This window comes from Morus notabilis, unplaced genomic scaffold (genome assembly GCF_000414095.1).
Source record: "Morus notabilis unplaced genomic scaffold, ASM41409v2 Scaffold1009, whole genome shotgun sequence".
In the NCBI taxonomy this organism is placed as follows: domain Eukaryota; kingdom Viridiplantae; phylum Streptophyta; class Magnoliopsida; order Rosales; family Moraceae; genus Morus; species Morus notabilis.
Window position 1 is genome coordinate 387,895 of NW_010357868.1, and position 27,185 is coordinate 415,079.

Consider the following 27,185-nt stretch of genomic DNA (forward strand, 5'->3'; position numbering starts at 1 on the left):
TTTATTTACTTATTTATTTATGTATTCCCTCGTACATTTATTATAACGTTTATTTCAAATTATATCCTACTGGGCCTTTCGCTCATGTTTTATGTTTCAAATGTTTAAAACCCTTCCCAGGAGACTCTAGGAGCGGGGCACAGTAGCGGGAGTAGCTGAGTGGTGCTACGGAACGATCAAGTGAGGATTGTGTTCATCCTCTGACATAAAGTGTAAGGAATATGTAAGAATTTGTAATAAATGACATTTGAATTTACTAGACTGTGGATGATGTCTATTGTAATTGATTATTTACATGTGCATGTATGTACGATACTATATGTCCTGTGGGGTGGAGCCCTGTGTGTCAGAGGCTCCTGGATTATGTCGTTTATTTATATTTTTATGCAGTTAAGTGTGGGACCCGGTTGAAAATCTGCTCTATCAATCCCAAATCGAGTTCCACGTCACCCACCCCGTTTGGGGGGCGTGACAGTTACACACTTTCCATATATAAATGGTTCCTAATCTAGAAATCCTCTTACAATTAATGCATAAACATATCTTCTCCAAGTAATGTTCTGCTTCTCCATGTGCAATATATATATACATAAATATATATATATATATATATATAACAGAGAATTTGGTACATGTGTGGAGAAGGTGTATATTAAGGCAATTTCATAGTCAACTGTTTCCTTGCTGTATATTACCTATTCTTGTGTTGTCAATATTCTATTTGTGTATAAATCTTGTACTTTAGGAAATTAGTAATAGGATAATTATTCATTTCTTATTTTGATTCAATCATGTAAGATGTATATATTTTACCTTGCTCACTCAATGAAGGTCGGCTAAAGCCATTTTCTCTCAATCCTAGTTTTCTTTCTAAATCTAAATGGTATCAGAGCGAGAGGTCCTGAGTTCAAACCCCCGTAATTGCACTATTTATCCCTATTTAAAATTGTCATCATGTGTTGGGTCTTTAATATATCTCAGACTTAAATATTTACGTGTTGGACTTTTCAATTAATTTACCCACACGATTACCCATTGTCCAGCCCATATGTGAGGGGGAGTATTAAAGTATAAAACTATTGTTGACCCACCTCCTAATAGCTTAAGCTTCTGTGGTCATGGCTGGGGAGACTCAAGTCAAGTTTGTTGTGGAAAACAAGCCTCTTTGGTGCAAGAGGTTTCATTCCAAGAAAAACGGCCCAAAAGAGTCAACCAGCAACAATTGAGGATTGGCATGATAACTGTTTGTATGTTGTTCTTAATTAAAGACATTGTTTGCCCCTAATCGGAATTTTGAGAATAATTGTTGTGCTTTTAATAATTATTGGGGGAGATTTTCATTGTTATCCGGGTATTTGCCTTGTGAGATCACGCTACAAGGTGATCGATCATTAATCTCAGTAATTTACAATTTTATAGTTCTTATTTTTGAATTAATTTGTTATGATTAGTAGAGGTTTTTTTTTTTTTTTTTTTTTTTTGGTTATAGTAATTGGGGTGATCATCGTGCAATCAATATTTTCGAAAAAAAATTTCACTAGCACGACTAAAGCGCTCTCTCCCTTTGCAACTGATATTATACGACGTAGTTTCCATTGGAATAATGTTAATTACCAGACGTGAGTTTAAAAAGGAATAATTAGAAAGACTGAATGAGTCTTTATCTATTAGAACATTAATTAAAAAAGAAGTCTTTATGATCTATTAGAATTTTCATTTATGATCCTTCAATAAAATAACTGATCAAATACAAATATTATTACCCAATAAAAGAAATGGAAGTCTCGCAAATTGATTATTTGGTTCTCTCCACTTATAAATTATAGGCCTATGGGAGTATAGAAAAAATATTTGTCAAAAATAGTGGCAAGGAACACATGAGTTTCTCATACGAATCATTTTTTAACACTAACGATATTTTCAAGAATTACTCTTGGAATTGGTGCTTATAGTATCTTTAAGAATTATTCTTCAATAACTTTTCAAGGTATTGATTTTATGTAATCATAATATTAGGGTCTGCTTATAAATTAAATTTTCACAATATTAAACAAAATTTTCCGGTTTCTAACTTTAGTCTCCCCTAGCACTCTCTAGGAACTTTATAGCTAGCGCGGAGAACAAAAGTTTTTAACCTTCGCAGGTTTTAAACTCCGTTATTCCCAAAACAGAAGCTTATGTAGAGGCTAATTCAAATTTTTGTGTTTATAGGAAATAATTGTTTGACCCAAGTAGCGTTAAAAATCATTGCTATAAAAAATTACATACATGTATCTCTTTCTCTCCCTCTCTTGTTTATGCATGATTAGAAATAGGATATATTAATATTAACGTCAGAAAATATTAATTCTAATCTCAACCTTTTACACAAGATTATAGAAAATATTAATTCTAAATAACAAAAATTAAGCTTCTATTTGCAAATAAAAATATGACACCTCAAAATTTGTAACAAAAAATGAGGTTAGAGTTGGTGCTCGAGGATAAATACTTGACCATCCAAAGTAGTAAATCCTATTTTTCTCATTTTCTACATTCAGATATTCACATTAAAAGAGTACGTACCTAGTATTAACAAGTATTGCTGTGATCTTAGTGGCAATATATAACTACTACTTTCTTTAGTATTGGTTTAAATATCTGCGTATACTATTAAAGTTGTACATAATCCGAGATTACAAAAATGATCATTTCATCTTTTTGTACGGATTATCCTGCAGGGAGGTGATCTGTAGCTTCAAAAGGGCAATTCATCCTCGTTAACTTTTCTTATACTTGACGAGGGAGAAAAAAACGACATGCAGATTTAGTCGTTTGGAGATGTCTTGGAGGGTGTCGTTTTGTCTTAGACGCAAAGGGCCGGGGGGGAATAAATTGAACAGAGTGTATTGGAGATTTAGCAAAGAGTATTGCAGAGAGCTCAAGGTCTGGTTAAGGTAACCGTTCCTTGTTCCTGGACTTGGAGTTGAGATCATTGAGGTCTTTGGAGTCAAGAATGTGCAAGAATTGTTCCAAAGTTTGGCCTGAAGCGCCAGATCAGCGAGCATATTCAGGAACATGTTGATTGATAAAGGAGACAAAACCACATTACTGGAGCCATTATTCTTAATCTCGTCGAGCATATCCTCCGTTACTGGAGCCATTATTCTTAATCTCGTCGAGCATATCCTCCGTTGCCAAGCTCATGCAGAAAGTACTCATGGCTTTTTTCTTCTTCTTCTTCTTCTAAAAAAAAAAAAAGGTTTTTTAATTAAAAAAATTATTGTTAATATTGCCTAGTCTTACACTGTTAGATTTTCCTTAAATAAACTATGATACCTATTTTGTATATGTACAAAACAATTTTAACTTGGGAGAAAGAGAGAAATAGGACAAGACTTGAGATGAATTAAAATTAATAGGCCAATAGTTTACATGAGTTAATAAATAGGCTAAATTACTGTTTTCATCCATAACTTGTCTGGTTATGAACCATAACTTGACAAGTTATTATCCATAATTTATCTGATTATGAACCATAACTTGACAAGTTTATCCATAACTTATCTGGTTATGAACCATAACTTGACAAGTTTATCTATAACTTATCTGATTATGAACCATAACTTGACAAATTATGGTCTATTAATTTCTATAACTAAAAAATAGCCTATATACTTTTTTAAACTTTTCATATTGACCTATTTCCTACTATTTTCCTTTTAACTTTCCCTATTATTTCACCAATTTAACCCTTCTGATATTAACTTTCCCTATTTTGTTAGACTAATAGGCGTCTTGATTCGTGAATTTCGAGCGATAAGTACTCTATGGAAATAGCAAGTTTTCTCTATTCTTTCTTTATTTTCTAGAACGGAATAAACGTTGGGGTTACCTCGTTATTTATTGGGAAACTACCTTATTTAGAGCGAGCATTATTTTCTTGATTTCCTTGCTTCTCCATTTTGCTTATGCATTAATTGTAGTCAACTAACGACTTTTATTCTGTTGTAATTAAGCCTGGCTAAAATGGAATCACCTTTTTTGGATTTTTTTTCCTGCAAATGAAACTTGCCTCAATTAATTATATTAACAAATATATATTTTTAGTTTAAAAAATTGTTTTTTTAAATGAAGAATTACTTATAGGATGCGTCTATTCACACCAAATTTTTTACTTTTCACACACACATTTTTAAACCTCCTTCCATTCTATTTGTTACACTCATCTTAAAATTTTAAAAAAGTTCCTACAACTAAATCACCCTCAATTCTACTTTTTACACACACATTCTTACTCCGATTCTACTTGTTACACCCCCTTAAAATTTCAAAAAAAGTCCTGTTTTGTTTCTTTTTTTTTTAATTCAATTTTTAAAATTTCATTAACGAACATTCTCCTTTGATTTTTTAATTCGAGTTGAGATGTGACTTTATGTGAGAGTTTTTTAGTGTAGCAAAAAAATTAGATGTGACTGTTTCTGAAATTTTTTTACTGTAGCAAAACTTAAATTCTAATCTCGAATCGGTGAAATAAACTTAGCTTTATTGTTTCATCCATTTACCTTGGGCATTGTTTGCCTAAACTCGAAAACCTATAAAATGTAACTACTGCAATTTGCAGGTTTTCGGTGAAAAATCTTTCGAGAAACACGGAAAGAGTTCATCTCAATGCATTTTTCACACCAACACCTTGGAACGCACGCGTAAGAAGATTCTGCTGTTTAAGTTTGCTCTTGCAGATGTGAATAACATGGCTGAAAAAAAGTTTAACCGCGTATCTTTTTGTGGAGGCTCTTTCATATTAGTATTCATCCCTATTCTCCCGAAAAAGTAAGGCACAACAAATTTTAAAAGGCAATATATATATATATATATATATATATTTAATGATGGGTGTGTAATGAGTATTTTCTTAAAATATTATTGTCTTTAAAAATAGTTTTATTAATAGGTATTTTAATAACACTAAAAAAAGGTGTGAAAAGTAGAAAATGAGGTGTGCACCCTTTAATTATATCGGAATACTTACCAAGTACACTATTCTCTTTTTTATTTATTTATTTTATTTTCCTCACAGTGACCACAAATTCAACTTGCTTTTGTAATAATAATAATAATAATAATAATAAAATTATTATTATTATTATTTCAGGAAAGGGATACTTAATTTAAGTTGACAAAATCTTATACAAGTTTAAATGTTTCGTTTATGACTGATAAAAATAATTTACATGTACAAATTTTTTTTTACTGATTACGCCCAAATGTGTACAAAAACAAGCGGTCAATTGTAGCACAATTAGGATGGTTGATCCCACGAGGAGGTGACAAATTAAACAAAAAACGATTAGCAAATAAAAAACGTTAGGAGATAAATAATAAAATAAAAATAAAAGAGAATGAAATTTTTGTTGAGAAGTTTAAGCATAAGAGAAGTATATGAGAAAACTATATAATTAAAACCGGTAAGGCGTCGAGATTCCCCTATATGCTTAGTTCACCTGAATGGATTTTGATTTTTGAGATTACTCAATTGAAAGTTTCACATCCTAAACTAACAATCAGACAATAAATATTTGAAGAACATGTGAATTAAAATGTATTCGAGTGAGTAAAATTCTTACGTTGGAACCTAATAAAAATTATTCTTACAAGAAATCTTAAAGCGACAATATACCATTGACAATATTGCAGTAAGAGATTACTCATAAAATAATATTATCGATATAATTATATTGAGTAACAATTACATAAAAAGAGCATGACTAAATTTATATAAAAGTTGACAACAAAATATATCAATATGAGAAATTAGAAAAAGATAGAAGAAAATTAATCACTCAAATATATAAACTTTGAAGAACAAATGGAGAATCAAAATTCACTCAAGATCACTTCACATATAGGTTTCTCTCTAACCTCACCAATTAGAGAAAAAGGTGTCTAAACTTAAGCTCAAAAACCAACCACACAATACACTAAACAAAGCCCTTATTTATAAAGTTTCTACGCGATGCCAAAAGTTGCAATCAGTAACAAGAAGAAAAGGAACGTATTCCAATTAAATTGGAATTTACAATGCTTTATTTTGGGAGTAAAGGCCGATTAAAGTAGGAAGAAAAACCATCAGAAACGCTTGGAACCGAAGGAAGTGAAGGGTGCAACAGCTAGTACACGTGGCGCGCTAAAGAGAAAGAAACATTACTGTGCACGACACACGTGGCGCAAGCTGAGAGGCGGAAGGAGGAAATGGCCGACAGCTGGGTCCCACGGGGAACACGTGGCAGGAGCTGGTTGGAGAACGGCTGCACAGCGGGACCCACACGGAGAGGACTGAAGAAATGCCTGACGCTCGCGTGGAAGGAACTTGCCCGGGGAGGGAGCAGTGCACGCCAAACGCGTGTGCAACAGGGGACAGCTGGGTCCCACACGGCTGAAGCGTGCAAGAAAATGACACATGGCGCATGCGGATTCGCCGGCTCGGCTCGGTTCGGCTTGGCTCAGCGGATGGCTGGGCTTGCTGATGGGCTTCATTTTCTTTTTCTTTTAGTTTTGGGCCAAATGTCTTATTTCCTTACAAAACAAATTAAATTAAATTAAAATCAAATACTTTCACAAAATATTAATTCGACAAAAATATTTAATTAAAAATTAATTTATTTAGTAATTATGAACAAATTAAGTGTATTTTCATGCACTTCTCATTTACCAATCATAAAAAAAATTCACATGAAAAAAATCTCTTTAAAAAATATATTATATTTAAAAAAAAAAGGAAAAGAAGAAAAGAAGAAAAGAGGAGTAATGCACTCATGTTGGGCCCCTACGTAAAGCCCAAACTGAAGAAAAGGCCGATACATTGAAAGCCCACCTTAACGAGACGAAGCCGAGCAAACCGAAGAGGAGAGGAAAACACAGCAGAGGGTGAATGAGATGGCGGAGGAAGACTTCCGAGCAGAAGCAGATGCTGAGATTGGGAATGGGAATGGGACCCACACCCACAGCCACTGGAGGTGGTGGGCAGCCGCCAGCGCGGCCCAATTGGGGTGGGGCGTAGCATCCTTCAAAAAGGGCTACGCCGGACACTCCAACCTCATGCCCCTCAAGGCCTTCGCCGTTGCCTCTCTCTTCGTCGGCGCCGCCGCCTCCGCCTCCCTCTCCGCTCTTCATGCTTCTGGCATCCACAAGGTCTCCCTCTCTCTCTCTCTCTCGTCCTTTCTCTCTCTAGATCGCATATACTTTTCAATTTCTTTCAATTTCGTTTAGTTTTCTTTTATTTAGTGGGGTAAAAAAAAAAAAGGGTTTAGAAGACTGTTAACATTTATTTCCTATTGCATTTGAGTATTTCTATTGATAAAGATGGCGACTTTGTTGCCAAAATAAAAAAAAAAAAAAAAAAAAAAAAAAAGGGTTTTGAAGACTGTTAACATTTATTTCCTATTGTATTTTGAGTATTTCTATTGATAAAGATGGCGACTTTGTTGCCAAAATCAACCTTTTGTTAGTTTTTTTTTTCTTGGATAATAAAGAAAATTAGGAAAGCAAACAAACTAGATTATGAATGTATTGAGGTATATAGATATTTCTGTAACATTTCTGCCTTAGAATGAAGCAAAATAGTGATGATGGATAGTTGAGATTTCAGAGTTCTTAACGACTAGTTAGTTATGAACCTAGAATGATAAGTTCTTAGCAACGGAATTTGAAAGTTTTGTTATTGACTTCCAAAGTCCCGATCCCATAGCTTGTTTTTGTCTCTCTTCTTCTTTGTGTTAATTTGTTGAGTTTGGATCTTAGTTTCACGAATCACGGGTACTTTCGTTTTCTCTTAAAGATTTCCCTTCTATGTGTGGTTTTGTTAGCTAAGAAGAAGCTTTTGCATTGGTGAATAAAAACAATGATCATGCAAAAACTAACCCAATATGCATATACTTTCATAGGTTGAAGACTTTCTGGAAGTCGGTGCAAATATAAGGACCAGTTGCGGGATTCGTCCAAAAGCACGAGATGATTGACAGTCTTTTGCATATTTTTAGTCCAACATTTTTAATAAATGATTTTGTATATGTTTATCCGAAGATCATTGTAACATTGTCGATCGAGTTCTTGTAAATTCTGATGATGATGAGAAAGTGACCGCCCTATCACCCCGAGTTTTCATTTAAAATTCTTTTTTGCTCACTGTCTGTTTAACAGAGCCCACATTATTGCCAGAATCCAACAAACTGATAATGTAATTGGTTCAGAAACACAAGGATCATAAGGAACCAATAGTTGTTAACTCGGACGACAGCTTATTTGGCAATTTTGACTCTTCTTTGGTCTATGCTAATCAATTGTCTGCCATCGATCTTGTTCTTATTAATTATCTGAAGTAAGCTCGTGCTCTGTAGCGCTAAAATCGAATTTCTACCATTTATACGTGTGTTTAGATTGTCCTACAACTTGCTAATTAAGTAGGGCCGGTAATATAGATCACGACATGACAATACGACTCAAAAACGACACGAACTTTACAGGTTAGGGTTGAGAAAAAAAAGGTTCGGGTCAGAATTGGATCGACTTGAAATTGACACAAAAAACACAGAGTCAATTTCAAATTAGACATGCCTAACTCGAACGTGACACAAAACTCGTAAAAAACTAAAAAAATATTTTTTTTCATAATATATTTTAGATTTTATTATGAATTTGTGATATCATGATAGTTATATTCAAAATCTTATACTATTATTTGCTTAATTTTGATGGATGTTATTGTAGTTTAGTGTGTTATGAATTGTAAATTATTTCTAATATGTAAAAAACTAATATATATATATATAATTTTTGTGTCAATTTCGGGTTCACGTGTTATTTTCGTGTCGTGTTAACTCGTAAAGTGATCATGTCGCGTTCGTATTGCGGTTTTTAAAAAATTTCATATTACGGATCGTGTAGATTGATTGCAATTTTTTTTTTTTTTTAAAAAAAGATCAAAAAATGACACGTGGTGTGAATCGCCACCCCTATAATGAGGCGACAAAAGCCAAAACTTTGATTTTTAATCCAGAACTTCTGGTCAATTTGGAGAAGTAGTGACAAGATATAATACCACTTGTTATGAAGAAGCAGAGTAACTTCTAACAACTATCAAAACAGAGGCAAGATCTTTAAAGACTTTAACCAAAAACACAAAAAAGCTTCTTTTTCCTTTCTTTTATTTTCTTTTTGACATTCCATTTTCTGTTTTCTTAGTCAAAACCCCACAAAGGATATAGTCGCCGATCATACAATACGAGAAAAAAAAAAAAAAAAAAACCGGTGCTGATGAAAATTATTGGTCAGATGAACTATCCTCGGAAAATGAATCTCTGGTCATCGACATCAATCGCTCAAGTGCTGAAAAGGAGAGCAAGCAACGTTAAAAGTTTGGAAACTATCCATCACGAGTTCATGAACATTATTCCTTCATGTGTTTGAACCTCGAAGTCTACGAAAGAAGTCGAATTCGGCTCTCCATAAACGACTGGTCTTTTCAGCACTACATACGCACAATAATCAACACCGTACACAGTAACATTCTCCTTCATGAAGTCAGAAACCGCAACCCCAACTCCTTCCCCTGATAAACAGATATTTAGAGATATTAACACAATAGGCCTTGAATTATAAGCACTTTGATCCCGTTACTTTTAATTTTGTTAAATTACTCTCCAAACTTTTGATTTTTGTCGTGTTTAATTCTTGACACTATATTGGTAAACTATAATTTTAATGAAAATAGTTACACCAAATGCAAAAATTTGCATTTGAATTACTGATGAGCAAAATTGAATCTTTTCTAATTACCATGAGTGACGAGAAGTAGATTTTCATTGGGGTATTTATCCGCAAGAGCCTTAAATACTTGGTTGTATCTTTCCCTCGCTCCGTCCACTTCCTCTGGACACTTCGGCAACTGCAATCGAAAATTTCAACAGCCAAAATTAGGGCAAAATTCATAACATTTGACGGAAAAAAAAAATCGAGAACGAGTCTTGCAATCACCTCTTTGTAAACCGGTTCAACCGAGCGATCCACAGTTCCAGAAGGGAACCTCGCCTCGAGGTCCGCGACATCGATGACGAATTCCCAATCTTTCGGAGCAGAACGAATGGCTATGCCGTTGAGCATCTCGCACAATCCGTACTCGATCGAGACCTTCAGATCGGTCTCCGCACCGGCGGAGATGCCGGAGATTACGCCGACGGCGGTCTGGACGCACCGGAGGAACGGGGAGACGAGGACTCGGTGGATCGGGAATCCGTTGCCGTTTCGGAGCGTCCGACCCGTGTTGAATGCCCGGGTCAGGCCCGATTCGTGCAGAGGTGGATCCCAGGGCTTCGAGGCTTGTTTTACCCAGTCTTTCTCTATGTTGTCGAGGCGGTCGCCGTGCCTTAAGACGACGACGTTTTGGTGGTGGCTTGGAGTGGATTGAGATTGAGCTGCCATTGGAGGAGAGAGAAGAGACTTTTTGTTGTTGTAGTAGTTGTTGAAGAGGAGTTTTGAGAATCTGGTGGCGAATGGCAGAACAAGCATCGACATTGTTTGTTACTTTATAGAAACGACGGAAACGAGAAAACACAAGGATACGAGTGACAAAGAATCTTCTATTCTAAAGTATGTCCAAAATTGGAGCACCTTTCTAATAACGTAAAAAGAACGTTGCAAAAATATTTTAATAAATGGGATTAAAGATACATGGAATGCATTACTACCGTTGAGTTTTTTTTTTTTTTTTTTTTCCCCCCCTGCTAAATGCTGATGCTTGAAATTGACGTATAAAGGTAATTTGAGTCGTATTCGTATCGATCTAAATTTTTATATCATATTTTAATAAAAACGACACTCAGATTTATACTATCACGACTAAATAAAAATAATTTAAATGTTAATTTATTTACTTAGTGCATTTATCTACATTTTACATTGTTAATATAAATGACAAATACTTTTTTCTCATTTTATTTAAATTAAATCTATTTAAAAAAGTGTGTTAAAAAAATATATATTTAAAAAAAAATTAATAAATCTATTCAATTTCGTGCCAATCGTGTTATTTGTGGTCGTATCGTGTTACATGTAACACGTTTTGCCAGCTGACTCACGTATTGGACCCGATAAAGGTTTAATGGAAATCTTTTGCAAATAAACACAAGTCCGTTAATTTGTAGAAAACTTTCACTAATTGTTGGGCTTAGTTTTCCAGCCAGCGTCTTTGCTCTTATCAATTTCATATGTGGAAAAATCATGGACGTAGTTGAGCAAGTGACGCCATGACATGCATTAGGTTTTCGGTCACAGCATGTTACGTTGCCAAATGACGTGTAATTTTGGAAGTTTCCTAATCGATAGTATTCTTTTCATTTTCCCGGAAATTATTGCAAACATGGTAAGCAATTGGCTTAACTTTATTTTCTTTAGTGCGCATTATTCCACCAAAAAAGAACTATCCATGCATTTGTTTAAAATAGAGACCAACCTCTTTACACACTCATGGTTATGAAAGTTCCTGGCAATGCCAATTGAGGATTTGTCAAAACAAGATGATTGTCGTGTCATCAAATTGGAGCATAATGCTGTAATTGATATACTAATTGCATATTTAGCATTTAAGTGTTAAAAACACTCTCGAATATAATATTTTTTCTATTTTTTTTAAAGAAAAAAAAGCTTACTACTGATGGAAAAGGCTTTCTTGTTTCTTGCATATTATTATGAAAAAAAATAGAGAATTTACTATTGAGAATGCATGAGTCTGGCCCTTTATCCTTTATTCTTGATAAGTACCTTTTTATTAGTGTAATTATTTGACTAACAAGCTTGCTGTAATTCATGATAAATGAGCAACTCTTCTTGAAACCTCTCCTCAGAAAAATCACAATCGACTGCCTGAAAAAGCTCCAAACTCTTCATAACCTTCTCCACACTCCTACGAACATTTCCAAAAACCTCCCAATTTCACTTTTTGTGCAAAGGCTTCAAGAGCTGCAGTTTTCGTACCAAAATATACATAGGGCACCCAACAACCTTAAAAGAACCCCAAGCCTCCTTAATAAAATAAAAGAAAATCAAGATGATCGACCCACATAGATAAAAATCTAAATGATATATAGGAATGCTCAAATCACCATTCATTCTAGAGGAAACTACAAACGGACAATGATAAGATAAGTGCCTCAGCAAAGCAAAACAATTCACAACATCCCAATGAGAAAGCCAACCTTGCGAAGAAAGAGCTCTATCAAGCCTCATTTCAACGTGCTTTTTAATTCCTCTACCATTATTCCAAGTAAAAAAAGGATCCTTTAAGATTCAAAGAAATTAGACCACCATGATTGATCATATTCATAAACTCAGAACAAGAGATCCTATTAGGCACATTACCTCCTTTCTTCTCATGAGCACCCAACATGGCATTAAAATCCCCTAGGGCCAAAAAAGACCAATTGGAAGCACAAATCTGCAAAATGTCACCCCAAAAGATTCTCCTTTCACGAACAAAAACACTAGCATAAACACAACAAACTCTCAGACCCCCAACATCAAAAGTCACCTATTGACAAGAATTCTTAACCAAAACCAACTCGGCAAAATCTTTTTTAGACAAAACCCAAAGATTCGAAATCTTACCCTCCCTATTATTGGTAAACCGAGGAACAAGGCTCAACCTACTCTAAAAAGCAGCAGAGATAGAACAAATATCCACCATAGGCTTGGACAAAATCAAAACATCGGATTATGTCGAAAACATAGCTCTGATAAAAAAAATCTTGAGTAGGGAGATTACCAATCCCCCGAATGTTCCAGTACAAAATCTTCATTTTAGTTTAAGAGGGGTTTTAACAGCCCTCCTGTGTCTTTCTATTTTAGTTCCTTTTTTCCTTCCCTTTGGTTGACCCAGCTGAGCAGTATTTAATCCCCTCTTGGATTGAAGTAACTCAACCTTTAACTAGTAAAATGAGCAATAATCCCCTCTTTTTAATAGTATCAATACCTAAACCAGTGACAGTTTCCTTTCTTTTTGGTTAATTGGATCTTGAAATAGTAATAATGTATGGCTTTGTTTTAAATCGTTGGAACAGTAGTCGTCTATATTGCAATTTTCAAGATGTTTATACGTTTTGTTAGCTTGGGTTCTTAATTCATGTAGTGTTTCTTTTTTATTTTTTTAACTGAATTGAAAAAATATTACATTGCTTTGTTTTTCAATTGACTAAGCTAAATTTTTATTGGCGGCTGCCGATCAGTCGTATATTCCTCGACTTTTGTTCCTCGACTTTTGTTAAGTAGTGTTAGTTTACCAATCAATCCCAAAAACTTAAGCTATTAGGAGGTGGGCCAACAATAGTTTTTATACTTTAACACTCCTCCTCACGTGTGGGCTGGACAATGGGCAATCATGTAGGTAAATTAATTGAAAAGCCCAACACGTGAATATTTAAGTCCGAGATATATTAAAGACCCAACACATGATGACAATTTTAAATGGGGATAAAGAGTGCAATTACGGGGTTTGAATCTGATACCATGTTAGTTTACCAATTTATCTCAAAAGCTTAAGCTATTAGAAAGTGAGCTAACAATAGTTTTTATAGTTTAACAAGTAGCCTGACAAATCAAAAGTTTTAATACTTCTAACAATATGTATTAGTTACAAGTATAATGCATATTTGCTGTTTTTTGCAGAATACAATAATCAATTGAGTCCATTTATATTTTTGGGGAAAAAAGGAAAAATGGGGTATACCTACAAGGTTCTTATATCAGTAAAACCCAGCCGATTGCTTTAATAAAAAAAAAAAAAATGAAAGTGGGGTATTTTAAATTTTAAACTCCACACTTTGACTGAATAATTAGCTGTGCAATTACCACTAGGTTGTTCTTGTAACCATAATCCAAATGATTGCTTAGATGATAAGCAATGATTAAAAAAAATGCCTACCTATTGTAACCGCCCTGGCAAGGCGTTACTACCTGGTTTTCATAGCATAAATATAAAACATATATGTACTTAAAAGAATGTATTAAAGAGAAATATAAAACATATATGTACTTAAAAGAATGAGAATGTATTAAACATATAAAGTTATAATAAATAAGATAATTGACTAAAAAATTTAAAAATTATTAATAAAATTGGATTTTTATCCGCCCACGTCATCAAATATTGATATTATATATCCTCCACATCTCTCCTTTCTGTCCTTCATGTAGAAAACCCTAAAACCTTAGAAGAAGACGAAGTAGCCATGATTTCTTGCATGAGCGTGGCAAAGAAGGTTATGCTCAAAGAATTTAAGAATAAATATGGCCCAAAAAACGTAGTGTTGTCTCCTTTATCAATCAACGTGTTCCTCAATATGCTTGCTTCTGGCTCTTCAGGCAAAACTTTGGAGCAGTTCTTGGGCTTTCTTCGCTGCAAAGACCTCGATGATCTCCACTCCAAGTCTTTAACCATGATGTCCCTTCTTGTTGATACGACCCAAAATTCCCAAAACAACACCATAGGACTTGATTCAGTTCCCAAGAAACGACAAGGAAAACCGCCGCTCTTTAATTGTGTTAACGCCCTTTGGGTTGATTATCGTTAGAAATCTTCTTACCAAGAAATCACTAATTCCATTTACAAAGCACAAGTCAAGAATGTGGACTTGGTTAATGAGGTGCAGTACTCTTTTTCTTTTTTATTTTCGTTTTTGAAAAAGCTTTAGGTCTTATATCTCAGATTTTCATGTGGTAGAGTATTCCTTAGTTTTATTTTACCGAAATAGGCAATCTTTTTTCTTTCTCAAACAATTGGTTTTATAGGACACTCCAAAAATATGTGTTTCACTTAGTAGTATTACGCAATTGTAGTCAATATATAATTAGAATTACTGTGTCTTTAATATGGTCCTAGAACTTATCTTAGCAAGATTTAGGCCAGCTTTAAGATGGCAAGAATATTTTCAGATATCAAATGCAATGCAAAAATCTCTGAATTTTATGAAATAATCATATCAATTCATGAAGAGCCGAAAATCAAGTCGTGCAAAGTGTATAGTTCTGTCATATAGTAACCAAATGGCAGTCCCAAGTTAAGAGGATAAATTATTTTTCCTCTTGTCAAACAAACCAACTCTACAAGTACATAAATTACAGTCACTATTCAGTTTCTGACTTAACTTTTTGGTTCTTGAACTCTTAGCAACGATTTAGGCGAAGAAATATAAAATTGCTGACTGATGAGAACATTAATTTTGTGTTTAGCTTCTCTTCATTTGTATTGAATATATGAGAATCATTCATAATTTGTACACGACAGGCTGACCAAGTTAAAAACGAGGTGAATTCGTGGGTTGCGAAGGAGACAAAAGGGCTCATCAAAAAGATCTTGGACTCGTCGGAAGAACTTTGGCCGCCACTCTGCCTCGCAAACGCATTGTATTTTAAAGGAGACTGGGTAAGGATATTTAAGACTGCCTCCACTCGCCCTCAAGATTTTCACCTTTTGAATGGAGAAACTATCAAAGTTCCTTTCATGAGTGAATACAATGAGTACCACCAGTATGGATCATTTGAGGATTTCCAGCTTCTGAAACTCCCATATGAGATTGGCCAATGCACAAACATGCAATTCTCAATGTACATCTTTCTCCCTCGTGCAAATGATGGACTACAAGATCTCATCAAAAAGTTTGATTTCAATCCAACATTAATGCCGCAACCCTGGCAGTTTGGTCTTCAAGAAGTGGAACTTTTAAAGCTAAAGATTCCGAAGATGAAATTCGCCTATGGCTTTCAAGTGACAGAACTCCTGAAACCGGAAGGATTAACATTGCCTTTCGATCAACTGCATGGTGATTTCACGAACATGGTTGATGCTAATCCCGACAATGCTTTCGTTGGTACCATTCACCACAAGGCTTGTATTGAAGTCAATGAAGAAGGGAGCGAGGCTGCTGCAGTGACCTTTTATGGTATAATCGGGTTTGCAAGGGGCCGGGTGCCCGTTCAGAAACCAAGTTTTGTGGCTGATCATCCCTTCATGTTCATGATCGTCGAAGAGTTTTCTATGCTCGCTGTTTTCGCCGGAGCAGTATTTAATCCCCTCTTGGATTGAATAGTATGTCAGATCATTACTCAACCTTCAGTTAGTAAAACGACCAATGTTACCTCTCGTCAATAGTATCAAAACTAGTGAATGTTACTTTTGTTTTTGGTTAATTGGATCTTCAAATAGTCGTCTACACTGCAATTTTCAAGATGATTTATATGTTTGGTTAGCTTTAATACTTAGTTGTTTTCTTTTGAGCATACTTCTACCTTTAGAAAATGATATTCAAGGCCTACTTTCATATTTACTCATTTCGCTTTTTGCTCTATTTAAGCCTTTAGGGTCAAAGTGGAAAAGAGTTGAATCTTTTTTATAGTACTTTTTGAAGCTATAAATGGATAGGCAGAACCAGAATGGCGAAGTATTAAATAAACAGGTGACATTATTGTTCTAAAATTGTTATAAAACAAGAGAAGCAAGAAGAAACTTAAAATAAAATGAATAATTATTTATTTCATTTTAAAGAATAAAAAGTTTATAATCCCATGTTTTGAAAATGCCAAAATGAAATTAAAAAAAAAATAAAAACTAAATAGCTAAAGACGTGTCCTCGGTGAATTCGACGTTGTTGCAGAAAGCTTCAGCTGCCATGTCTCCTTTGTTGCGTCGCAAGTCAACATTTTTTAACGTGGCACACAAAGCTCTTGCTGCAATCGAACCTTATCGCAACATCGGATGTGCTTGTGCCCGTGATGTTCTGCTACAGCACATCTTTCACTTGAACCGCCGAGCCCTGTCGAATATCATAATTAAAATTAAAACCAAACATGTTTAAGTAATTACCACTTCAGCAATCTTCTGTGAACCTAGCAGACTTTGAAACATAAAAGTTATTACCTGTTAAATGCCTTATTAAATGCCTGCAAGACAAATGTGTGTGTCATGTCTATATATATATATATATAGTGTTTTTGTTTAAGCATATATAGAACCAAACCACACATTAATTAAAAACATATGACTAATCTTTTGTCTCGTGCCTAAATCCTTGAAACTTTTTCTAAAGCCCCATTAACACACTTTTATAATTAGAAGCCATTAACACCCTTTTTTCCCCCTCTCATCAAGTCACATCAATGAGAAAAAAAAAAAATCTAGCTTGCCTTACATACCGCTGTGTCATCTTTTCCATTCCCTTTAGCTCCAAAGTCATCAACATTAAACACTGATTGTTGAACCGGAGGGCCTTCTTTGTGATCATTGCCGTGTCCTGGTTGTTGAACCGGAAGAGGCCTAGTGGGGCCCCCTCCTCTATGATTATTATGGTGTCTTCTGTGATGATGATGGTGGTGACTTCTGTGATTATGATGGTGTCTTCGTTGTTGAACCGGAGGCCTAGTGGCGTGTCCTGGTTGTTGAATCGGAGGAGGTGCAGTAGTGTCGTTTTTCCCTTGTCCTGGTTGTTGAACCGGAGGCGGCAGCGGCGCAGTGTCGTTCTTCCCTTGTCCTGGTTGGTTAACCGGAGGCGGCGGCGCCGTGTCGTTTTTCCCTTGTCCTGGTTGTTGAACTGGAGGCGGCGGTGCAGTGTCGTTTTTTCCTTGTCCTGGTTGTTGAACCGGAGGAGGCGCAGTATTGTCGTTTTTCCTTCCTTCGTGGGCATGAGGACAGGGTGGGGAAACGACACCAAAATCAGTCAATTCAACATTCTTGCACGAAGCTTCAACCTCGTCTTTTCCACGATGTTGTCGTATATCAACATCTTCCAACACAATGTTCTCACACTTGAAGCTCCTACTACAATCGAATTTTACTGCGACTTTTGCAGCACTCGTGCCAGTGATGTTTCGGTACAATATGTCTCTCACTTCGACCGCTGAGTTCTGTTGAGAAACATATATTTATAATATACGTATATAAATTAATGTGAAGCTTATTATAAAGAATAAACAAAATTTTGTACCTGTTCGTTGCATGATTTTTTCTCAATGCAGTAATTTTGGTCTATTATGATGGGGTTGTACACGTTGTTCATTTCAATGTTAAGGAATTTTATATTGCTTACGCTTCCTGAACCTCCCTGCATTTGGACGCGGCCACGTCACACACTTGAAATTAAACACACGAAATTTATGAGAATATTTATCTGAATTGAAATAGTGTGATTTTTTTTTTTACCTGCCAAGTCTTGATTCTAACTCCATTTGAAGTTCCAGAAAACTTTGCTCTGTCTACTATTACATCCGATACATGGGCCTCTGAGCTTCCTCCTCCCAAACTACCAATACTGAAGAAAATAATGAAACATATTATATAAAGGGGAAAAAAAAGAGCATTATTCAAAGTATTCAAGTACAAAAAGTAGTAAAAATCAATGGGAAAAAAAAAAAAAAAAGAGTTGGCATAAAAGTGATGAATAAGTTACCTAATTCCATGACCAGGTCCACATGTTATGTCCGTTGTTCGCACTTTTTGAGTCCCACTCACAATAGAAATACAATCATCCCCTAATATAATAGAAAATAAATTCACATTTATATTAGGAAATTAGACTTTTGAATTTTTAAACGTATTTCTTTTAGTTGAAGAAAAGTTCCGGAGGAGGCGACCTCAGATATCTAGAGGACGTTTGGTTCATAGATTCAGAATTATGATTCAGAATCATTCTCATTTTACGTGTATTTTTTATGAGAGAAAATACTGTGACAAACCGCGAACCATAATTCGAATCATGGCCCGAATCTCCCTTCTAAACGTTCCATCGAATATCAACTCAGTAAGGGCAAATCTTCACATTTAAAATCTCAAATAGAATTATCTTACGTACACTGGAATCTTTGATCACAGACCTACTATGGTAGTTAATTACCACTAGATTACGTACCCTAATCAGGGGTATGTATTTAGTTTTTTAATTTGATGTAAATGGAAATATGTGTACCTGTTCCTATATCAGAGTTAGAGATCTCAATATCTTGGGTGTGTGTGATGTGGATTCCATCTGTGTTGGGAGCATTCCCTGGTGCAGTCACAGTGAGATGCGAAGCTCTGACTTTCTTGCACTTCTCGAAAGCAACTTGCATTTGCGGTGAATTTCTTACTTTCAAATCCCTCACAACCAAATTATCACACTTGCGAAAAGTCAACGCCTGCATGCAATATTGCCAAGACACGCACACACACACATTTTTTTTATATATAAGACATGGTCATGATCTCCAAATCAATAGCAGAACATATATAATATACGAAAGTATTTTCTAACAATATGCAATAAATAAATAAATATAACAATGTGGGTTAGAGAACATGCCGTTGGCGCTGAAGTAGTGCAAGGCTGCAAATATCCACAGAGAGAAAAGAGCTAGTTAGCCTTTTGAATGTATAGCAAATTTGGTTATTATTTTTTAGGTAAATATAATTTCTTAATATTAATAGACAGTGACAATTTTTAAACTGACTTACAAATTATAAAATAACGGCTATAACAACTGATCTCATGTCACATCAGTTGCTGTTATAAAACGACATAAAAAGTATATATATGACTTACGTGATATTTGTGAAATTTGCATGAATGATCCCACCACACTTGTCCCTTGCCATCGAGGGTCCCACCGCCTTCAACAGAGAGATTTTGGATGTTTTCAAAGAGAAGCCAGTGTTTATCAATATAGTTTGAGCGGTTATCAGAAGCTTCTATAGTCCCTCGAATTTGAACAGTAAGATTATTGGATTTGCATGGGCCTTGGAATTTGACTGGTTTAGTCAGATACGTCTTTTGAGGCACCACGAGAACCGTTCTTCCCGTTGATGAACAAGCTTTCTCCCACGCCTTCTCAAATGCCTGCCCACAAATAAAAGAGCCAATTCCAACACCAAACACAGATATAAACGTACTTTCATATCATGTAATCTAAAACAAGATTACTATTGCTATTATTGGTAATCTAAAAGAATATTATTGTATGTAATCAAATGTGATAATACATAGTGCGATTCATACTGATAATTGCATACCAAACACCGCTATATATATAAGATGAGACCAAATAAACTAAAATAACAAGCAGGGATAAATATTTTTAACTCATCACGCACAAAAATATATAAACGCACATACATACATATATACATACATACGTATATTTCTTTACTTTAATTTCAAATTGATCAAGACTCGTCTTAAACCTACATGCATACATATATTTCTTTATAGTCAACCTCTTTACACAGGTTGGTTAAATCTTTCTGTAGAACGAATCCTCATATCTATGCTTGAACCTTATGATAATTCTTTGTGGGATATTTTAATCAAAATTAAAGAAGTGACGATAAATATAGTATGTGCAAAATTAAAATAATAATAAAAAGAGATGGAGTTTTTCAGGTTTCTACAGTGAGGAAAAAAAAAAAAACTAAGTGATATTAATAGCGGAAAGACTACACCATATTATCAATGTTTATTACACGTACTTGTTTGTCGTCATTAATACCATTCCCTTCAGCTCCAAAATCATCAACGTTGAGTATTGTTAGTCCTGCATCTTCCTGTATGAGAGACCTCTCAAAGCGAAAAAGCCGAGCCATTGAGTCGATCAAGTAGTTCTTTAAATTGCCATGATCGTGATCATGATGATGATCATCAACGGTATATGTCGAATGATCAACATGATCACGGATTGGTTGATCGTTCAGAAACCTGCCAGAACATGAACTCATGGAAGAGAGTAAAACGAATATAATGAGGAAGGAGCTCATGATGATCAACGAACTCCTTGAAGCCATTGTTTATTGAATATCAGAAGAAGTTATGGAATATTGCTCAAAGTGAAGATTAGTAATGCTTCTAAAGGTATTAAATATCCAAGAAAGGAAATAATTATCCTCTATTTTAAAGTTTGGATTATTCTTATTAATTTAAATTAAATTAGGAGATAAGTCCTCACCTTAGAATTATGAGTTAGATAAGATTATTTTAAATTATTTGAATTAAGTTTATTTGAATTAAGTTATGATTTATTTTACGTAGTTATCTTTTTTCTCCTTTTCTTTTATCCGCTCCAAGTTGTGCTTCTGCCAGCGTGTCAATCCGCATAGCTCCAGTCCAGCAGTCTTTAAAAAAAAAATAAAAAATATATCTATTCGCGTGATATTTCAATTTTTTTTTTTTTTGGTTCGTTTGAATTAATTTTATAAAAGTATTAAAGTTGCCCTTTTTGCGATTGAGTAAATAGTAACATATGGCCGAAAATATAGCTTTAGATGTGCTACACTACACGCAAGTGTAACAAATTGTGAGGTTTTTTATTTTCTTATGCCATTATTATTATTATTTGTTACTTGTCAGATGCTCCTTCCTGCATATAAATCGTAGCCTTTTTCAGGTCTAGGAGCACAATCCTCCTAAGTCTATATGCATGTTATTATTGAAGTTGTTTTTGTGGATTTGCCATGCACCTCTCTGGTTGCCGCCTCCATAGCCGCTCCTAGCAACCTCTCTCGGTGTCGCCAGTAATGGCCGATCAGGTTTGTAGAGCCGTGAAGTTTGTAATCCAATTTGGTCTGCTCCAGGACGTGTTTCATCATGCGTTTAACAATGACTATCTCAGATGCCACCAGCGTTAGCTTCCCATAGCCCTTTTAGTCTCACATGCAGCTCTGATCGCTCTTGCTCTTCTCCACTCGACACTGTCGTACTTGGACCGCCATGTGATGGATGCTAAGTTTAAAACTCTTTGCCTCGTTTGGGTGGCTTGTGTTTCTCAGCACGGTCTGCTTCTCTCTTTCTTGTATCAGGAAATGTTGATGAAAAATGGTTCTGTTTTCAGCTCCATTTGCGTTGTTCTTGTTAGAGGAGAAGATTTTAGAACAATCTTACTGCTAAGACTACAGCTTTTACGATTGTAGACTTTTCAAGCTAGTTTTTTCTTAATTGGATATTGGAATAGTCATCTGTGTGGCTAATTTTATTGATTGGTCTATGTTGCAATTTTCTAGATGCTTTGTGTTTAGGACAATCCAGTATCTCATTGCCACGTCACATAATCGTGAGCTCATTGGACAGCCCCTCGCCTAATACAAGAAACACACCTGGCAAAACAAGCATGTTGGTTTACATTTTGTACCAATGATATACATGTTTTAATGTTCCTCTGGTTTCCAAGTTAGAGTTTGCGTTATAAATTATTGTTTTCTGGCAGAATTAATTTTGACATATGTGGAGAATTTTGTGAGGCATACAATTTTTCACTATATGAATGCTATGGTAACAAACTGAAATTTGAATCAAACGAGACACAAAATGATCATGATGCTAATCGTGTTTAAACAAGACATTGGAAAGCTACCATGAACTGCTTTCTGATATTTTCAAGGCGCTAAAACACATAAAGCTTTTCTCTCTCCTCCCAAGCACATTACGAGAGCTGATCTCAACCAAATTGCTCAATGATAAAGTCAAAAATGCTATTTTGAACAATATTAAAATATATGACCCCCCAATTCTCCAATACTCACTTCAGTTTGCAGCACTACACTTGCAAAAATCTGCATTGGGCTCGAAGGGTTCCTCTTTCGTTATACGAGTAATTCCGGAAAAGAACAATTTTGGAGGTTGCACAATCAAGCTAAATGATCATTCAAACCCAAATATGCAAGAGAAGTATTGATGGTAATTGATCGTTTAGAAGGCGTAGAAATGAACTTCATCATACAGATTGCCACCATTATTCATGATGCACTGGCATTGCAAACACATTTACAGATGCATCTATCCCGCCTTCCAGAGAATTCTCAATTCTGTACCCACTTTTTTGGAGGGAAACAAGACATGAGATCTGCTTTTGATACCACACAACAATAGAGCAGAACAACAATGTTCATATATGCGAAAAACACTCGATCAAAAGTAAATCTCAGCCATAGGATCGTCAGCAACCCCAGTTGCTGCAGTCCTAAAAATGCAAGCAAAAGAATCCGGTGTTGGTATTTGAGAACAAGAATTCTAGGGAGGCAAACTCATGATCACCCTGCCGGACATTAAATAGAAGCACATAAATCATCCATGAAGGGGCAATTTTAAAGGTCTCGTTATCAGATAAGCTTCCCGACGATATTCTGGACACAATGTTAAAAGGCTCAAGTCAAAGATGTCTCCTCACAATCAATGACAGGTGTTTTTCATATTAGAAACACTCTAAATACTGTTTTGCAGCAGCTGGGTGAATTTTAAGAAGGCGTATTATGAACTTCTTTTCAGTGGCAGAAAGCATGCTCGCAATAGAGTATCTCTTGGTAGACAAGCCCGTCTCTCTAAGCCAAACATAAAGTCTGTATCTGCGTTTAATCCGTGTTTCCAAGTCATACGACAAAAATCCTGGGAAACCTTCAAGGTATTGTAAAGAAGATCCCATTTCATGGCACAGAAAATTCACCTTCTGTTCTAATAGTTCTGGGCTTATACTAAGTATATGAGGCTCCATTTTTATCATCAAACAAACCTTTGAGTGTTCAATACCTAGTCGAAGAAAACAATCAAACCGTTCCTGCAACTCACTTCTAGTCCCGTGCAAGTACTTTAGAACCTTTACAGTTGAACCATTCTCTCCAAACCCGATTCCTCTCAAGAAATCCACTTTACTCATTGCATGAGTCGCCCACCTTGAAGATTTGATCCTCTCCAAGGCATCTACGAACTCCTTATCCACATCTTCATCAGGGCCACTGATGGCATACGTTGCCAATAACCGACCGTTAGTTTTCCTAATTTTGTTGAAGCACCATTCACGTAGACTCAAAGCTTTCATTACATGAGGTAGATTAGCCATTTTATTTCTACCCAACACATGAGGGTACTTTTCGCCTACGAACTGCAATTCTTTCTTGTCCAATCTAAAGTGTTCCAAAAATCCTAACACCGATATCACCGGTGTTTCCAAGTCAAGATTCAAAACTTCTGGACTCTCAAGAAGTAGCAATCCCACATCATCCTTTCTAACACCGAATTTACAAAAGTACTCTGCTTTTCGAACCAAAGCCTCTTTTGGACATGGAAAAATAAGCTCTTTCCTCTTACACATTAGTTCTCCTACTTTCCCCTTCACGCAACCCAACTCATAAAACACCTTAACTTTCCTACAAAGCTTATACCAAGCATCCACATTTTCCTCCACAGAACAACTTGCCATTTCAAAATTCAGAAAAACCATTTCCAAATCCTCGAAAATCGCCTCGATACAACTACCCAATTCGCCTTCCACAGTCAACAAGTAAGGGAAAGCCAAGCAAATACCAACCACACGAAGATTATCAATGCCAAAGTACTGCTTAAACACGCGAAACCTCTCAACTAACTCATTAGAAGACATGCTAAAAATCGAACCTTCCTCTTTATACAAAACCCCCAACTTATTCCACGGAAACCCAAACTGAATAAGCGCTAAAGAAGCATCTAGAATATTCAAATCCTCGGAAAAGAAAAACTTGTTCTTTGGCAAAAAGAAAGGAACTTCGTCGCGAGCTATGCCAATGCTTTCGAGGAAAAATTCGAATTCGTTAATGGGATGATACCTGATGAGGCTTTCAAAGCTTTCGGAGAAGGTGAAAGCGGAGAAGCGAATCTTGCGAATGAGGTCGGAGAGGGCGAAGAGAGAATTGGCGGCGATCAACTCGGCGAAGATGAAGGGCAATCCTCTGGTGCAGTGGAGATAGTCGGTTAGGGCTTTCTGAGCTTCCTTGAGAGCTCTGGGCTTGTGAATGGGGTGAATGTTGTTGGTTCCTCGGATTACTGGAAGCTTCCTGGCGGCGGCGGCGGAGGAAGAGGAAGCGAAGTTGCGCGAGAGGAAGGTGAAGAGAGATTTCCGAAGAGGCATGGTGAAGTGAGGGGTTTCTTGTGAGGAGAGAAAATCAAGAAGCTTCAACGGAGGTTGCAGAAGAAAAGAGTGTCCTTGGAAGTAGGAAGACGTTGAGGAAGGCGCTGTAGAAAGAAAGTCGTCCTCCTATTTCTTTGCCGTTTCTTTCATAAATCCTTTTTTCTTTTTCTTTCTTTTTTTTTTTTTTTTAAGAATTGATAAACCTTTTTTTCAGCATAATACTAAATTCAAATCCTTTTTTACACGCAAAATATAAATTTAAGTCCCATTTATTTAAAAGTTTTTTTTTATTCCTGTCGTTTTACAAGGGATTTCGCATTTTCGGCTGTCGCTTTCCTGTTGATGTCGTTCTTAGAAAACTATGTCGTTTAGGGAAAACGCTACTGTTTTCCGTTGAAAATGAGGTCCAGGTTGTTCCGAAAAAAACAAAAAACGAGAAAGAAAAGATCCAGGATTTTGACAAAGAAAGAGCTGTGGTTTAAAAAACACAATGTTTGAATTGAATTTCAAATCCCATTCGGCACAAAATTCACAAATCCTATATTCCTCTGTTCACTTGAAACAAGCAGTATGAAGTGCATAACGCAGGGTGATGAATCTTCCCCTTATTTTCTAAGGACACTTGTCCTGCTTTTTCCTTAAATAAAAAAGAATAACCAAATTACAAGAAGAGATGCTCATGTCATGTGAAAGTAAACTTAACTCTAATGAAAATGCTCAATGCCAGGAAATACTACAACACAATTACAAGGTTCACTTCTCGGCACTTCCACTTGCTGCGCTGAGATTGTTAGGTAGCGAACGAATTCAGTGCCAGCATGGTCATTTTGAACCAGAATTCGGGTATATGAAAACTATTATCACCTCTACGAAAGTCTTCATGTTATGCACACTCAAATCTCCTTGACATATTTCTTTGCCAGAAAGGGTGTCCTTTGGAGTTGGAAGACTTTGAGGGAAGATGTCGTCCTCCTATTTCTTTGCCGTTTTCTTTGATAAATTCTAAAATATTATTCTCATTATTTATTTGTTTACTGGATAATTAGCACGGATGGTCTTTAACTTCTTTAACAAGTGACAGTTTAATTTATATTCTTTTATAACTCTCAAAACATTAACAATCAAGCTATTTCCGTCAAAATCCATTAGTTTGTTCAGACTTCTTCACATTAGTTTTTAACATACTTTTTCACAGTGAGCCGTCATGTACTATCTTTTTTAGTGAGAAGACCAAAACACTCTAAAAAAAAAAAAAAAAAAAAAAAAAAAAAAAAAAAAAAAACAAAATCTAAAAAAAAAAAAAAAAAAGAACAAAAACAAAACCAAACTCTTCCATCATCAACATTGTTGGTAACCATTACCGTCAATATGCAACATTTCCACCACAAAACCAAAATCACTACCTAATCAAGATTATAGAATCCAAAAAACAGCATAAACCAAACAAAATCATAGAGCTCAAACAAAAGATTCTCATAAAAAAAGGGGTTATTGCAGATCATTTGAGAGAGTTGCATAATGAGAACTCCTCCACACACCCTTCCCCACCACCTCCCACGCCCAGATAATGCATCCATGTTATCTATCTGCACCAAGTAGGGGGAAAAAAAAAGTGGAGTAAAGCATCTACATATACACAGGAAGTTCATAAATTGTAATCTTGATCTGGTGGTCATATAAAATAAATATTTGAATAAAGATCCAAGAGGGAAAATCTGAACCGTAAAGTTTGAGCAGAAAACCAAATTGACCATGATGTAGAGTGTAGACCCACTCTACATTACGGCACATGTTGAATAAGGCTAGGATTTTAAGGTTGTCAAGAACAGGAATTATCCATTTTCCACCGTAGGGGACTTTATGCAGGTAATGAAAAAATGGACTTTACCACCACCCCCGTCGCAAGATCGCCATCCTTCTCTCGTCGTTGCGAGGTCGCATCCCTCCTCTGTCCCTTATCATCATGAAATCGAATGTATCTTCCCTTGCTGTCGTGAGATTACGCCCACCCTTTCCCGTCAACACTAGATTGAAGCCCCCTTGTCCAGCCATCACGAAGCAAGAGCCACCTGCCGCTCTTTCATATCGGAGTTCTTTCTCCGTCTCCGTCTCCCCATACCCATGTCGTCACCCAGATCTCCGAAAACCCTGTTAGAGAGATTGTAACATGTCTTGATTAAGATAACAAGTTGTTTAAGTATTAAAACATAAAAACACGTGTTAAAGGGACTTTAAAAAGTTGCAGCAGACAAACTGTTTTGATTCGGCCAAAC

The 27,185-nt window shown here is 35.7% G+C and overlaps 5 protein-coding genes across 5 annotated transcripts; 2 read left to right on the forward strand and 3 right to left on the reverse strand.

Moving 5' to 3' along the window:
• The first annotated feature begins 6,879 nt into the window (after positions 1 to 6,879).
• Positions 6,880 to 8,280, forward strand: LOC21404661. The gene is made up of 2 exons (XM_024177193.1): positions 6,880 to 7,170; positions 7,923 to 8,280. The coding sequence occupies exons 1-2, from the start codon at positions 6,916 to 6,918 to the stop codon at positions 7,995 to 7,997; spliced, it is 330 nt and encodes a 109-aa protein (XP_024032961.1). The 5' UTR covers positions 6,880 to 6,915; the 3' UTR covers positions 7,998 to 8,280.
• An 872-nt stretch (positions 8,281 to 9,152) lies between these two features.
• Positions 9,153 to 10,633, reverse strand: LOC21404662. Its single transcript, XM_010090989.2, has 3 exons — positions 10,012 to 10,633; positions 9,814 to 9,922; positions 9,153 to 9,586 (listed from the first exon to the last, which is right to left on the reverse strand). Exons 1-3 carry the CDS (start codon positions 10,546 to 10,548, stop codon positions 9,408 to 9,410), a joined length of 825 nt encoding a protein of 274 aa, XP_010089291.1. The 5' UTR covers positions 10,549 to 10,633; the 3' UTR covers positions 9,153 to 9,407.
• A 3,622-nt stretch (positions 10,634 to 14,255) lies between these two features.
• On the forward strand, positions 14,256 to 16,108 carry LOC21404663 (serpin-ZX). Its single transcript, XM_010090990.1, has 2 exons — positions 14,256 to 14,582; positions 15,311 to 16,108. Exons 1-2 carry the CDS (start codon positions 14,256 to 14,258, stop codon positions 16,106 to 16,108), a joined length of 1,125 nt encoding a protein of 374 aa, XP_010089292.1.
• Positions 16,109 to 16,802: 694 nt separating this feature from the next.
• On the reverse strand, positions 16,803 to 21,628 carry LOC21404664 (polygalacturonase). Its single transcript, XM_024176849.1, has 11 exons — positions 21,500 to 21,628; positions 21,383 to 21,399; positions 20,516 to 20,741; positions 19,593 to 19,886; positions 19,353 to 19,376; positions 18,981 to 19,188; positions 18,465 to 18,546; positions 18,218 to 18,326; positions 18,003 to 18,119; positions 17,215 to 17,922; positions 16,803 to 16,835 (listed from the first exon to the last, which is right to left on the reverse strand). The coding sequence occupies exons 1-11, from the start codon at positions 21,626 to 21,628 to the stop codon at positions 16,803 to 16,805; spliced, it is 1,947 nt and encodes a 648-aa protein (XP_024032617.1).
• A 722-nt stretch (positions 21,629 to 22,350) lies between these two features.
• LOC21404665 (transcription termination factor MTEF18, mitochondrial) lies at positions 22,351 to 25,001 on the reverse strand. Its single transcript, XM_010090992.2, has one exon. The coding sequence runs from the start codon at positions 24,910 to 24,912 to the stop codon at positions 23,227 to 23,229; it is 1,686 nt and encodes a 561-aa protein (XP_010089294.1). The 5' UTR covers positions 24,913 to 25,001; the 3' UTR covers positions 22,351 to 23,226.
• Between the last annotated feature and the right edge of the window lie 2,184 nt (positions 25,002 to 27,185).

Coding starts and splice junctions, on each gene's coding strand:
- LOC21404665 (XM_010090992.2), bottom strand. CDS start 24,912: ATGCCTCTTCGGAAATCTCTCTTCACCTTCCTCTCGCGCAACTTCGCT.
- LOC21404662 (XM_010090989.2), bottom strand. CDS start 10,548: ATGTCGATGCTTGTTCTGCCATTCGCCACCAGATTCTCAAAACTCCTC. Junction 9,923..10,011: donor TTGAACCGGTTTACAAAGAG/GTGATTGCAAGA, acceptor TTTCGATTGCAG/TTGCCGAAGTGTCCAGAGGA. Junction 9,587..9,813: donor TCTACTTCTCGTCACTCATG/GTAATTAGAAAA, acceptor TCTGTTTATCAG/GGGAAGGAGTTGGGGTTGCG.
- LOC21404661 (XM_024177193.1), top strand. CDS start 6,916: ATGGCGGAGGAAGACTTCCGAGCAGAAGCAGATGCTGAGATTGGGAAT. Junction 7,171..7,922: donor ATGCTTCTGGCATCCACAAG/GTCTCCCTCTCT, acceptor ATACTTTCATAG/GTTGAAGACTTTCTGGAAGT.
- LOC21404663 (XM_010090990.1), top strand. CDS start 14,256: ATGATTTCTTGCATGAGCGTGGCAAAGAAGGTTATGCTCAAAGAATTT. Junction 14,583..15,310: donor ATTGTGTTAACGCCCTTTGG/GTTGATTATCGT, acceptor TGTACACGACAG/GCTGACCAAGTTAAAAACGA.
- LOC21404664 (XM_024176849.1), bottom strand. CDS start 21,628: ATGATGAAACACGTCCTGGAGCAGACCAAATTGGATTACAAACTTCAC. Junction 19,189..19,352: donor GCACTACTTCAGCGCCAACG/GCATGTTCTCTA, acceptor TATTGCATGCAG/GCGTTGACTTTTCGCAAGTG. Junction 18,120..18,217: donor TTAGAATCAAGACTTGGCAG/GTAAAAAAAAAA, acceptor GTCCAAATGCAG/GGAGGTTCAGGAAGCGTAAG.